Source organism: Centrocercus urophasianus, unplaced genomic scaffold, assembly GCF_019232065.1.
Source record: "Centrocercus urophasianus isolate 14NV4802_14NV808 unplaced genomic scaffold, USGS_Curo_1.0 seq_7, whole genome shotgun sequence".
Classification (NCBI taxonomy): domain Eukaryota; kingdom Metazoa; phylum Chordata; class Aves; order Galliformes; family Phasianidae; genus Centrocercus; species Centrocercus urophasianus.
The window spans coordinates 1,238,690-1,253,256 of NW_024885310.1; the positions used below are offsets into that span (position 1 = coordinate 1,238,690).

A 14,567-nucleotide genomic window follows, 5' to 3' on the forward strand; every position below is an offset into this window, starting at 1 on the left:
GACACGACATGACCTCTGTTGTTGCCCTGTGGATGTTTACCACTGTGGCTCTAGCTTTTGTATTAGACCAGCAAGTGCAGAACAGATGATTCCTATATAAAAGTAGAAATTAACTACGAATTGTGGCTGGCACATAGATAAATACAGTGAGTGTTTCAGTGCTGATGTTTACTGCTTCAAGTGAGAGAGAAATGCTGAAGGGTAATGCACCAAGTGCTGGATCGTCATGCAGCAGCCTCCAGACGCCAGCAGAGGGAGATTGTGCGCATTTGAAGTCTATGCCAGACCCATTGCTGTAGAAACCCCTGGGCAGTCTGGATTCCTTCTCTCTTTCAAGCCCCTGCCCCCACCTCCTGGTCGTGCTCTCGTAAGCATGTCTCAAGAGTATATTTCGAATTGATTACAGACAATTTGCACAGGATTTCGTGATGAATGCCGATGTCGGAAGCAGCTCGTCATCCAACACCATTGCAGACCTTCATGAGGATGAGGATGGCGTTTACTTCAGCTCCTATGGGCATTATGGGATACACGAAGAGATGCTGAAGGTTAGAAAGTGATCTCAACTGCATCTTAGTAGGACTAAAGAGGAGAGATGGAATGAAGTGGGCTGTGTGCCTGTAAATATACTGCAGAGCAGCTGCATTTTTAACCCTTTCTATGCAAAATATTTTTTTCCTTTGGAGATTAGTTGAGTTCCTATTTTCAATTTTATTCCTTTTGTGTAAGTTCTGTTTACTGTACAGGAAGTACTAGGTACACAGAATCATTCACTACAGATACGTGGTTTGAAATGTTGTTTTCCATACCACAACTCTACCTTGGCAGAAGCAGCTTTTCGCGTAGGCTTAAAAGAGAAATGAAATAATGTGGTACAGACAATGAATTTTTCTAAGTTTATACTTTCTGAACAATTAGAGTTTGCCTTATTGTAGTATTGTAGAAATATTGTAAAACTGAAACTAGGTATTTGTGCACCATCCAACATACTGATAATAGAACACAGAACAGCTGGAAAAATTATGTGTACCTCTTACATAATAAAGATGATATAAAATAGTCAGAATTGTTCAAAGGGAAACCTGTAATGCCCTTTTAACTTCAAAAAAGAAAATAATGTTATAATTGGCATGCAAACCAACATCCCTTAATGCTTCCTTTCATAGAAAAAGTCACGATTAAGAGTGTTGTAAGCAGATTTACTGTTTTATGGCATAAATAAAATTCTTTCCTGCCTGTATGGATAAAATATGAACTTGTGGAAGTACCTTAGTCCTTACAGGTAGTATGTGTATCCTTCTGTGTTGGAGATCAGTTAGTGGCCCCACTGTAGAAATACTCATGGATCTGTATTAAGAATAGTGTAAGTATGAGGTAGGTTATGAAGGGGAGGGAGTGCTGTGGAGAGACAAAGCACTGCTGCAGAGGTGGAGGGATGTTCTCCAGAATGCATAAGCTAGGGAAATATGATCAAAACCTTGAAGATAAATAATAGAAGTTGGGGTTGGCAGTCAGTTATATTAAAAATTAAGACAAGTGTTTGAGATGTCACGGGAATGGATGGGGAAGCCTTTGCTACTGAAGTTCTTAGTAATTCTGCATCTCTGCAGAAGATCGATTTTTTTTTTTTGTTTTTTTATTTTTTTTTGTTTTTTGTTTTTTTTGTTTTTTTTTAGAAAATCATATTCTGTTGATTTCAGGGAGTGATTGTCAGGATGCCTTTCAGAATTCTGACTTCTTTTCTAAACAGGAAAAGGTTGATTTTTACCATGCATAAATTCAATGTTTTGCTGTGTGCCTGATGTTTACTTAGGTTTTGGTGCATCAACCTTATTTAAATTGGCCAGTAACTCGCTACGTTTGAAGGAAGGAGGCTGTCTGCATTTTGTCTGACAACACTCTGTTTTGAAACCTTTTTTCTTTATTCTTAGTAGTGACAGCACAAAGTTTGTTTGTTTCTTTTACAGCACTTATTTCAAATACAGGAAAGATAGCTGCTGCTTTTCAGCAGTGAAATGCCCAGTCACTTCCCTGTTCCTTTTTATTTTTTTTCTTGAGAATGTCTTGTATAGTAATCTGAGTGAAATTTCTTTCCACTTCATATAAAAAAAAAAAAGTGTGACGTGGCAATGGTGAGTGAAAGTAATTCGTAAGTAGAGAGACCTGAAAGTGAATGACTGTGGCTTACTCAAGCCAGTAATGCATATAGGAGACACAGGATCTTGCATTGTATTGATTAAGCTGGGGCAGTGCTGAGGCAGTGTCAGTGGGCAGGATGTAAAGCTGAAAGCTTTGCAGCTGACTGCATTATTGATTGATGTTGAACCCTTTTTTTCATTCTATTTTGGTTGTTTCAGCAAATAGTGTGATAGAAGTGAACTAGTAAAAATAGTTATTGTTGAAATATTTTTTCTCAATGTAATATTATAGTAATAAAATATAATTTTAGAGGATTCACTTTTTTATTCATAGTTGTGTACTTTTAAAGTACAATTTTCTACACTGTTTGGGCTGTATGTGAGATGATGCTTTTTAACCTTATCTGGATTCTAGGGTTTTCAAGACTGAGTATAGCTTAGTTTGTCTAAATAATTTTTATGAATATACCTTTTGTTCTCACTCCAATCTTTTTTTTCCTAATAAAACACTTCTCACTAGAGAAAATTTATTTAATTTAAATATTTTTTCTGAAAATTATCTGCCATAGTAGAAGAATGTACTCTTGATTATTTTTCTACTTTAGTATTATTTCTAGGCCAAATGTCTTAGATAAAGATCACTTTTGTAAGGCTTTCATTTGCATTGTTCTAACATCTGACTTACAACAGCAATTCCAAAACTGACTCCTAGCTGTAAATTTGTGTACTGGCTGATGCACATTAAATGAATTAATATATCACCATTCTGGCAGATTGAGCTACTCCATCAGCTTTCATACACTAAGATGCTATAAATTCTTGGTTAGATGCTCGTTAGGAACTTTAAAGCATCCAAAAATCAAACATAGAAGGTCAGTATGGTGTAAGTTGTCTTTTTTGTATGTTTGTTTTTGCTATTTTTTTTTCCTCCACTTGTAGAGGTTCAGCTGACTTGATTTGCTTTGATTGCAGAATCCTTATAGGTGTAGTAGCAACAAGACATCTGAAGGTCAGGTTAAAAGCCAGTTGCTCAGCATGTTTGAACTGTACAAATAAGCCAATTAAACATTGTGTGTGTTTTTGTTTTTTTTTTTAAATCATAGGATAAAGTGCGTACAGAAAGCTATCGTGACTTCATCTATCAAAATCCACATATCTTCAAAGACAAGGTGCGTAAAACAGTTCAGAAAATTCAGTAATTTCTGTGGGTTTTTTTATGTTTCTGTTCCTTGAAGTGGTAGAAATGGTACAGACCAGCTGCTTTGTGGCTTTGGAAGTGGAGTATTGCACTGACAAGGTTTGATTTAATAGACTCAGCTTTTATTAGTTGATAGAATGTTATTCAGCTGCTGGAGGGTGGATAGTGCTGATAACAGAAGTGTTGATTGCTGTTGTCACTGTTGTGTGTGCTGTGTCAGGATGTTCATTAATTATGTTGGTGGGGTTAGGCTGAGCCTTTCTTGTCTAGTATATTAAGCAGAATCCATCTTAGAGGGGCTCAAACAGAATTTAAGTGAATTTCAATCTGTGCCTGATTTCAGTAAAGACATCCTAGGAGCACTGAGTAATTAAAACTGGGGAAGAATTCACATGCAACTGCCTTGCTGAATTGTTGCTTAATGCATCCAGGCTAGGTTATTACGAAGGGACTTGAAATCAGCAGCTGGTATTCCACTTGCAATGAGGAAAAAAGAGACCTGTCTTTATGATCCTACTGTGGTTATGACCCCAGTGCAGTTGTAACCTGCTTGTCTTCTGTATTTTGCTTGGCTGTTTCTGATGAATTTGATGTCTTCTGAGTTATGCTACGCAGGCTTCTGTTCTGGAGTAGCTTTCATCCACTTACTACTTACATTCTTCAGCTGGCAAGTTCATGGAATCTTCCATAAACTTCCAATTTTTATTTGAATTTTGATTGATACTTTGTTAATCAGCAAGACTTGAGAATAGCTGTGGAGGAAATGAAGATGTGCCCATCTAATAGCTGCTCTTTATATTTCTTACATCAGATTTCTTTTAGCAACTTTTGCTTCAGCTCATGTCATAAGCCTGTTTTTACTAAACACAGCTAAGGTTTTCATTGCAGTGACAGCGAGCAAAAGTGTCTTTAAAACATGATGCTGACAGTTTGTCAAAAGTTGTGAATGATCAGATAGCTTGATGGCTCGTCCTACAGGGCAGAAAGATTCAGTAAAGAAGCAAAACTTTCCCGTGTGCAGTTCAGTTTCACAGATGAACCTTGAATTGATAACTGGATTTTCACAGAGGGCAGCTGATCTCTGAGTTCCCAATTAGCTGGTATCCAGATGATCTTTGGGTTGCAGATTTCTGCTTGAGGAAGTGTTCACATGCTTTGTTTAACTTGGGTGTCATATGATGCTCTCAAAATCGTATTGAGGAGTGAAACTTCCATCTTGAGAAAATAAGCAGATTCCTCTTAAAAGTTTGTTTACAATTGCTAAGAAAATGAATAAAAGGAATAGTCTGACACTGTTTCCAAGATTCTTGTAGTATCTATAGAAATCATATGACATTTCCCTTTAGGAGATATGTGGTGATGCTTTTTTGTTGTTTATGAAAAGATAGCTATGAGAGTAGTTTATTAAGAGAGCTTATCTAAACTTTTAATTACTAATCTGAAGTGTCCCTTAGAAGTGCATGAAATCAGCATATCTATGTCATCAATGCTGTATTGAGGAGAAAAAAAAGAGGTTTTTAAAACATCCCTTCTACTAAGAATTCATAGATGGAATTAATTTAATTGACCAAATTAGCTAAAAGCCTGTTTTTCTGAATTTGAAGTACTTTTTTTTTTTTTTTCCTACTATGAAAACAAGATAACTGCGTGTGTTATGGTATAGTCAGATCACTAGTCCAGCTGTTCCAGATCCCTGGTGAGTGGCCATATGTGATCACTGCAAGAATGTGTTGGCTGCAGACCCTTGTCCTTAGGCTAACTGGTGATCATTCTGCTCGCCTTTCCCTTCCTCAGATGTGTTCCAGCTTGTGCGTATTCTCTCCCTTGCCTTTTTCTCCGTCCCTGTCCCCTGCCTAAGTCTAGATGAGTTCCATCTGGGTTTTTAAGTGACCAGGGCAGCTGTCCAAATGTTGTCCATTTTGATTTTTTTCCCATTTGTGGTGATTGCTCTCTTTCATACAACTGCATGTCAAGAGCAGTCTTTTGCAGAGGTTTGTTTTTGGCTCTGACTTCTAGCTATCATGGCTCAGCAGTTCTGTTAACTACCATGGTCATGTGCTAGAACAGATGATTCTGGGGGCATGAGATTTCAACAGCTGCAGGAACATTCTATTCACTTCCTATTCCTGTCTCCAGAAGATTTCAGCCTAGGCACTCCTGTAGCCTTTGCTACTCCTGCGTAACGTGTCGCAGATGGGTCGCAGCACAGACTCCCTTTGGAAGAAAGCTGCAGACTTCAAGTAGAACAACTATGTCTCCAACTTTTGTTTCAGAGGTAGTGCTGGGATGCCAGTGTTTTCTAGGCTGATTCCAGATAGTAAGTTTGTTTATGAAGGCAGGTGGCATTTGCTTCATCAGTTGCTGCTTCCCTGTGCACCGCAACAGAAGTCACGCTTTGTTGCAAAGTATAAAAGGGTATTTTAATTCTTGCTGGCTTCAGTGTTGTTGTCTGTATTCATCCTCAAAGTTGTATAATATACAGTGCAAACGTGCCTATTGTGCAGAACATTCATGAGCTTAAATTCTGAAAACTTGTAGTGTGAAATTTAAAAGGGCTTATGTAAGTTTTTTGTTGTGCCAAGCAGTCTTAATTGTTCGTTCATAAGAGTGCATTATTGCCTTGAAATATTTTGTAAAAAGGAGTTGTAATTCTCAAGCGTGACATTGATTACTAAGTGATGTGGTATCTCCTTAATGAATTAATGCCATGTCTTGAAGAATTCATGTCATGAAAGCTATGAAGACCGTTTTACAACAGTGGAATCTGTGCTAAGGGGAGCTAGTGAAATAAGTTGGTACTCCCTTCTAATGGATGATTCTTTTGATTACTGTTACTAGTAGTTTCAGAAGGTATGGCACACTGGTGTTATCAATGAGTAGGCATTTTCTTTCTTTTTGTATTCTCCTTTTGAAGCATATGTACCTCTTAACTATCGCATTGAGTTTTTATACTTGAAGGGAAGAATGAAACACACAAACATGTAATTATGATTTAAAATCAGAAATCTTAAGATGTAAGATAGGAACAGTTGTGTGAATTTACTTTGGATTAAAAAGGACATAGCCAATGAAGAAGATAAATATTGATATAGTAAGAATGTTGAGAGAATGCATTTTTAGTGTTGAACAGTCTGTGGTTGAGACATTTCTTTTCTTACACAAAGAGATAGGAATTTTCAGTGACTTCAGATGTTCTTTATGTTGAGCAATGTAGATATTTTAGAATTAATTTGTGGATGTTTTTTACACTTGTTGAAATTACTTAACAGATCTACTTAAAGAAAATATAAAGGCTTTTGGCTTTGTGAGTATTTATGTATATGTTATCTTCTTGTGCTACAGTTGGAATTAAACTACTGGAAAGAATACAATTTTTTCAGACTTCAGGAGAAACTGCAAAGTTAGAATGTGCTAAATTCAGTTGTTAGGATGATTCACTAATATTACAATTTTTAAGGCTCTTATTTCTTCTTTCTCCTTTTTATGTAACTTTTTAGTTGTTTCCTAAGTAGTTACTTGGGATGAAAATGATCTCAGCAGCAGCGGGAGCTGGTCTGCTTTATTTCCCGTCTGTAAAAGGCAGAGGATCCTATAGGAGATCTGAAGTTACAATTGTGATTTGACTTGGAAATCTGAATGTAATAGGAAGATTTGGTGCTACCTTTTTTTTTTTTTTTTTTTTTCTTCCATTAGAATGTGTAGAAGGGTGTGTAGAAAAATCAGAGCAAAGGAAATAAATGGAAGCAAAAATATGTTGCTTACTCATTTCAGGTTGTTTTGGATGTTGGCTGCGGAACTGGAATACTCTCCATGTTTGCTGCCAAAGCAGGTGCAAAGAAAGTGATTGGAGTAGACCAATCTGAAATCATTTATCAAGCCATGGACATCATTAGGTAGGAAAGCTGTGGAAAGAGCGTATGGTAAATATTGCTGTAAAAAGTTATTAAAATATTTTTCCTAATTAATGATCACGTATCACTTGGTTTGTCTTTTACTGAAGTCCTTGTTTGATCTGAAGATTAAAACAGGCTTTAATTTCTGTAAGCTAATTTTGTGGATTACAGAAAATTGAAAGCTTCACTTTACTGTGTCCATTTAAATACAAATATATATATTTAGATCTTCCTGTTGGAACTGTTGTGGATTTGAAGAAAAAAAAAAAAAAAGAAAAAAAGCTTGTTATGGAATCATAGACTCACCACGGTTGGAAAACACCTCCAAGGTGATCCAGTGCAGCCGTCCATCTACCACCAGTATTTCCCCACTAAACCATGCCCCTTAGTACAGCATATAATTGTTCTTGGCCCCTTAGTACAGCATATAATTGTTCTTGAACACCTCCAGGTGACTCCGCCACCTCCCGGTGCAACCTGTTATGTATTAGCTATTTTCACCAGTTTTAACACCAACAGAGACGTGAAATTTTGTGATCATGTGGTATCAACCTTTCTCTAGTAAGATTTTCTATGTTACTATATTTAAGGGACTCACTCTTTGTAGGGAGTAATAAAAGTCTACTATCTCATTTTATTTAGTTGGAAACATAGTGCTCTTTTTTTTTTTTTTTTTTTTTTCACTAATTGGTGATTACCATTGTACTCTGTTTTCTATAGTTTGAGGGGAAAAAAGATCCATTTCAGTAGCACTATACAGCATGCTATTTGTGAGGTTGCTAAGAAAAGATGTTTCAGTGAAAACGACAAATACAATGTGTACCATGTAAACTGTCACAGAATTGTGTAGAGTGGAAGGTACCCCTGAAGGACATCTGGTCTAGGCACCATTCAGTTCGGATTCTGTTGCAGCAGGTGATTCAGACATTGTTTGGTCAAGTTCTGGACATTGCCACTTCTGTCTGAACTTCTGGCAAATGTCTTATTTGACTAGCCTCACTCTTATTTCTTAAATATCAAATTGAAATTTCTGTGGTTGCAGCTTTTGTCCACTGCCTCTCATCCAGTCCTTGTGATATTAGAGGCTTGCTTTGTCACCTCTTCAACCTCTTGTTAGGTAGGGGCAGGCAGTGGGTATTCACCTTTTATCCTTTCCTTCTTAAAGCTAAGGAAACCCATTTCTCAGTCTCTCCTTGAGTGTTATGTGCTCCAGCCTCTGGTTATCCTGGTGAATCCCATATGTCACTGTCTTGTACTGCAGGTCTCCCATCTGGATGCTGCACTCCAGGTGTATTTTCACAAGTGTCAAATAGGAAATGTTTGTTCCTTGAGCTGCTGCTCCCATCTTCTGTATATGACACAGCTGGTTATTATTTCTACAGGGACGTGCTGGTTGCTCATGTTCAACTTGTTCACCAGCACCCCTTGTTAGAACAGAGTGGAGAAAAGCAACCAGAGTTGATTTCTAACCCTCAAGAACCAATCTGTCTTGTTTTGTGATTATTCCAGCTGAGGTGGTCTTTGTCTTTGCGAAGCTGAGGTTCCTCTCAGCTCGGTTCTACAGTCTCTCCCTTCTAATTTATCATCTGCTTTCCTCAGTTGAGATCCATCCAGAAATTTTATAAGGGTGCATTCTTTCCCATCGTCTAGGTTGCTCGATTGGTATCAGATCTAGCGCTGAATCCTGAGGGACACCTCTGATACCTGGCTGTCAGACTTTGTATTACTTTTCTCAACTCTTTCAGATCTCATGGTTTGGAAGGCTTTCCTCTCATGTAATAGTTTATTTATCTATTCAATGTTTCACTAATTTACCTTTATTGGGATAATATTGGAGGCTTGTGAGTTTGTGTAAAAATAAAAGAATGGTGCCTGAGCACTTAAGGATTTTCGAGCTTGAGGCATGGGAAAAGTAGGCTAAAATATGTACTGTTGATAACTGAGGTTAATAATGCTTTTTCTATTCAGAGCATCTATGAAATAAAAAGCAAAAATAGCTGCTGAGGAATTTGGGGATCACAGTTCATGGGATTTTAATGATACAGTAATATTGTTCTTGAGGTGTAATTCTGGGGACACAACATGTCACACTTGGGTGCTGTAACGTTTTTCTGTTAAATAAATACCAGGTTAAGAAAAGTGCAATATTAAGTATTAATTGCAACGTGGAGTGCATAAATAGTGTCCAAGTTGTTTTTCCTACAGTCTGTAAACTTCTTTGTATGTTACAATTGAAATTAAATATGTAATTAAAAATACTGAGGAAGAGTACTGATTTATAGTGTCCTTGTGCAGTGTCATTTACAATGTTATCTTTACGTCCTTTTTGCTCTTAAAATATTGATACAAGTGATAGCCCTTTTAATTTCTGTTTTTATTTTTCCCTCTGAACTTCTGTTTTGACTCCTGTTTACAAAACTAAGTATGATATTAGTGGTGAACTGCTATTCTTCTAAGGGAAGGCTGTCGCATGTGCAGAATTTAATTGATGCTTCTTATAGCCCACGTGTTCAAGCAGCCCTTTGACCCTTTCCCTCCTTTTTTTCTGATTTCTCCTATTGTCTTCTAGATGGAATTTTTAATGTGATTACTGATTTGCATTGAGAGTCAGATGGTGTGAGAGAGTGAGATGTCAGGCTGTGGGGGGAAGGGGCAGGGATGGGAACTACAGTGGATAGATAAATTTCTTTGGGAGTACTTTTTTGCTCTCTGTAACATTAGCTATAGGTATGTAGCAATTTAACTGTCATGGAGTTTTTTGTTTCAAAAATACCTTCCTTATACAGAAAGAATATTTGTGTCATTACTTGTGCGTGAGGTAATACTGATTGATAATTAAGCAATGCAGATAATTTTGGCAAAAATCACAGCGAGGACAAGGCCTTCATTATGGAGTAACTGTAATATTGTTCTAAATGGGAATGTTCACAGTGGCTTTGCTGCTGGCTTCCTCAAATGACAAAAGAAAGCAAAACAGCACAGTTGTGCAGAAGAGCTTTGTACAAAGCTAACTTCGATTTCTGTCCTAGTGTGATGAGTAGCCTCTAATCACTGCAGACTTACACTACAAGGGTCAAAGAAGGATAATTAGAAACAAGCAACTCTAAATAAAAAGGAGTATAATTGTAAATTGGCTTCTTTTCTGTTCTGGGTTCTGAAGTCTGCACGCTTGCATGCACAAGAAGTTGGAGGTACACAGTTGTACTGTCTGCCACCTTTGCCTGATGCTTAATGTCCTGAAATTTTTGGCATTCTGGTAACATACCCTCTGAAGTATAACTAACAAGAATAATATTGCCTCTTAGCCTTTTTTGGGGGGAGGAGGGAAGAACAGCTCAGTAGAGACATCAATATATCTCTCTTGACAGCATCTAATGGAAATATAAACTAACTGGCTTATGTTATGACTTGCAGATTAAATAAACTTGAAAATACCATTACGTTAATCAAAGGAAGAATTGAAGAAGTAGATCTGCCTTTGGAGAAAGTGGATGTAATTATATCTGAATGGATGGTAAGGCATATGAATGTTCTTTTCAAAGCATTGCTGTTCTTAGGAAAAAAAATGCATTGTTTCGTTATAAACGCCTGAAAAGTTCTTCTTCAAGGATTACTTCTTAAACCAACAAGACACTGTGCTTATAGCAGTGTTTTTCATAACCTGGGAGGTGGGATGACAGTTTAAATTATGTGGTATTCAAATAGAATTCTTCATCTTCGTTGTACATGTTACTTCAGGTCAAAGTTCTGTAGGTACAGTTAAGCTGTTTTGGATATAGCCAGTAAGTTGGAGTTACGTAGTTGAGCATGCAAATCTATGGAACTATTCCATACTCATGAATAGTAATATTGCAGCTGCTCTTATGATAATACTTCATGTTTTGTATTAGTCATGTAGCTTAGATCATTTTGATAAATAAAATACCTTTAAGTCCATGAAGACAACTCAAGACAGGGAAAGTGAATTAGAGGAGCGTGTATGCTGCGAAATCTGTAAATAGAGAGAACTTGAAAACAGCATTGCTACTGATTGCAGAGTTTTTAGTGTATGAATGAAATAACTGATTGTAAAAGTACATGATGATGATAATGGGTCATTTGTATGCTGCTTAGTGCATTTCCTGTTGGTTATTTCATGGAATGTGTTAGATTTCAGGTGCTGGACTGTTATCATTCTTTCATATGCTTTCTTTCAAACACAGTTGTGCTTGCTGCCTTGCACTGCTACTAATAAAGAAATCTGTTTGACAAGACCCAGGGTCAGGCTGAATTACGTAGTGGTTTAGTCTGTTCATTGTCAAAAGTGTGGTAGGAAGCACTCTGACTTTTTTTGTGGATTTCCACAATTCAGTTTCCTATGTCACAGACCTTGAAAAAGCTCTTAAAAAAATATTGTTGTTTTTCCATAATAATTGCCACTGTTCGGATTTGAATTTAAAGGATAGAAGAATTTTTCATTAAGATCAGTAGTGAAAGCTTAAATTCTTTTGTGTGGCTGTTCTAGATGCAGAGAGGCCTTTGGGCATGTTCACTATGCATCCGTATGTATTTAACTTCCAGATAAAGGTGAAAATAAATTGTTCTGAAGTATTTTCATGTGCTGGCAAACTATAAATGTGTTTTGTTCCACTGCTGTAAAGAATGTTATGTAAAGCATGAGCTGAATTTAATGTGGAGGTTGCTTGTTTCAGTAAAGATTTAAACTAGTAGCAGCGGTAGTAGTGGATTAAAAACCAGTGTGTTATGATTGGTGATTTCTGACAACGTAGTGACTTCACTAGAAACAATAATAGCTCTTTTGAGGAAACTTCTGATCAGTTTCTAATATATGTGCCAGAATCATGTTTTCAAGAGCATGTTTTTTATTTTTGAGTCCAAGTTTTGCTTCTGAAAATGATTTGGGCACTCCAGAACCTAAGATGTGTTGTAAATGGATTCCTCTGAGGTAAAATAGAGGACGATGTAAAGCACTTCATGTAAGAAATCAGGTAATGGATGTTCTCTGTTTCCCATTTTGGTGCTGATTTAGCTTTTAATGTTACAATTATATAAATGTACGCTTGACTTAATGAGGTATTCTAAACATTTAGGGGTGTTACTATTTTTATAGGTTGCTGCAATACGGAGATAAAGAGGACAATGCTGTGAGTGTAAGATTGATAGCTGGGTATGGAGCACAGACAGTTCCAACACTGTCCAGAGAGGAGTCTTATGTTGTCTAGATGCAAATGAAGATTCCTCTTTGTCTGGCTTTCTCATGTTCCCCATTTTCACAACTGTGTGAATTGGCTTTTTCTTTTCACTCTCTGATTCTGAGCAGTGTGAAATATTTTGTGTTAATATGAGAACAGAAGTGCTTGAAAATTGACTGACCACCTGCTTGAAGATCTTGTACTTGCTAAGCATGGAAGCAAAAAGGATCTCAGTATATCATGTTTTCTGTTCTTTGTTTGGAATGTCTGGATGAACTAGCAGGGAAACCTCAATGGGTAATTTTTCTTTGTAACAAAAAATATGAAAACTTGCTGCTGCTTTTAGCCAGCAAGCTGCTGCACTAGCAATTACTAAACCCTTCATGCCATCGCTTGGTTTTGCTTGGCAGAGAGCGGTGCTGAAGACCAGTTCTGTAAGCTTTTTAGAGCCATGCATCAGGAAGTTATAAGCAGGTGTGCAGCAATAGAACGGAGGCTGGAGGGAGGGAAAGATGCTGCATCCAGCAGGAATATTTCTAGAATGCACTTTCTGAGAAAACTGGCACATGAGTGTGTTATCAAAGGTACAGCACTGCTTTACGAGCACCTTCACTGCAGTGATTTCTGGTGATTATTCTACTTGTGTAAGTGACCTGTGACTTCCACAGGTTGCTATTCCTACCTATTCCATTTTTACATTTATTCCCTTAGAATATGCAGAAATGGGAGAACCATCTTAAGTATTATGTAATGAGTAGTTTGGGTGTCTGTATGTCAGATACAGACAAATCCAAACAGTATTTCAAATCTATACTTGTCATCATCTGAAATAATGTTTTTCAGTTGAAAATTTATTTAGATCCAGTTTTGTTTTGTTCAAGGCTTAGAGGGTGAACCATGAGCAACTGCCTCTTTGGTGGCTTTTTTTTTTTCCAGCCTGTGAAAGAAATTAGCAGACAGTGAACAGTGATCTTACTTTTGACGTAACAGCTAAGTGACTTACTTGTGACGTCTGAAGTATATATACCAAAATTAAAATCGGGCAATAAGGGCATCTGTGTAATTGTATCCTACTAAAACCAGCATGCAGACTGTTCTGAAAGACAGTGGAATGTGTTTTAAGCTATAAGCTCTTCTGCTGGTGTCTGAAAGGAAGACTGCTGAAGATGGAGGACCTCTTACAATAGTGGACACCCGGATAAATCCGTCTATTTAGATATTTGCATTCTGAAGACAGCTATGGGTTCTTTGTAGCAGAACACTGGTGAAGTATTATTGGCTAGATGCATGTGCTTTGAGTGCTGTAGGCTGGGAGGACTGAAAAGCCAGTTCATATCATGAACCATATTAGCTTGTGGATAAGAATGGCCAAATCATAATCTGTTCTGCTAACCAAACTGATTCTGTTAGACCAAGGTCTTCTGGTTGTTGGAGATAAACTGAATGTACAAGTGGGTGCATCTTGTACCAGATCTCACTGCTGGTGTCCTTCGTAGAGGTTTCCCTGTACAGGATTGCCCAATAATCTGTTCCAGGGCTATAAGCTTCTGATGCTCCATCCTCCTTAATTGTCTCGAGTTCACACGTGCCAAAGCTTTGGAAGCCTTAAGATGTAAAACTACCAGTTATGTTTTAGTGGTTATGTTTTTACTTATCTGCTTTTACCTTAGGAAACCTACAAACAAATCTCTTCTTGCACAAATTGTAGGCTTACATGAATTTCTAAGGAAAGATGCAAATAAAGTATAAATAAATTTGAAAGAGGAGCTGCTGTGCCAAGTCCTTGAAGCCTGTTTTTGGTGAAATGGAATATTTGGCAGGACAAGATTTGCTATCAGCGTACAGAATGTGGCTGTGTTATTGCACATGTGGAGTCTGGCCGTATAATCATCAGCTTTGCAGGCAGCCCATTGAAAGGATGAGAAACAAAAAATACAGTGTTTTTCTAGAATGCTGTTATTCAGCTGGGTCTGTTTACAGTTGTTTTGTTTCCAGTCAGTGCTTTTACTTCTGCTTCTGCAGCTAGGAATATGAAGGTACAGATTGAGAGGCTTGTTCCCCTCTCAAGTATTTATCCCCCTATCAAGTGTCCTCAGGTTTTAATGGTAGGGGGTTTGAGATGGTTGTCTCAAATTCAATGTCAGAA

The 14,567-nt window shown here is 37.4% G+C and overlaps 1 protein-coding gene across 3 annotated transcripts in view; it reads left to right on the plus strand.

Moving 5' to 3' along the window:
- PRMT3 (protein arginine methyltransferase 3) overlaps positions 1–14,567 on the plus strand; it is a 48,372-nt gene that overhangs the window by 5,814 nt on the left and 27,991 nt on the right. For 2 of the 3 annotated variants that reach the window (XM_042837273.1, XM_042837274.1), the window contains exons 6-9: positions 407–548; positions 3,242–3,307; positions 7,108–7,229; positions 10,644–10,743. In XM_042837273.1, coding sequence (XP_042693207.1) covers positions 407–548; positions 3,242–3,307; positions 7,108–7,229; positions 10,644–10,743 — 430 coding nt within the window. The remainder of the gene's footprint in view (positions 1–406; positions 549–3,241; positions 3,308–7,107; positions 7,230–10,643; positions 10,744–14,567) is intronic. The other variant, XM_042837275.1, reaches the window with a different exon arrangement.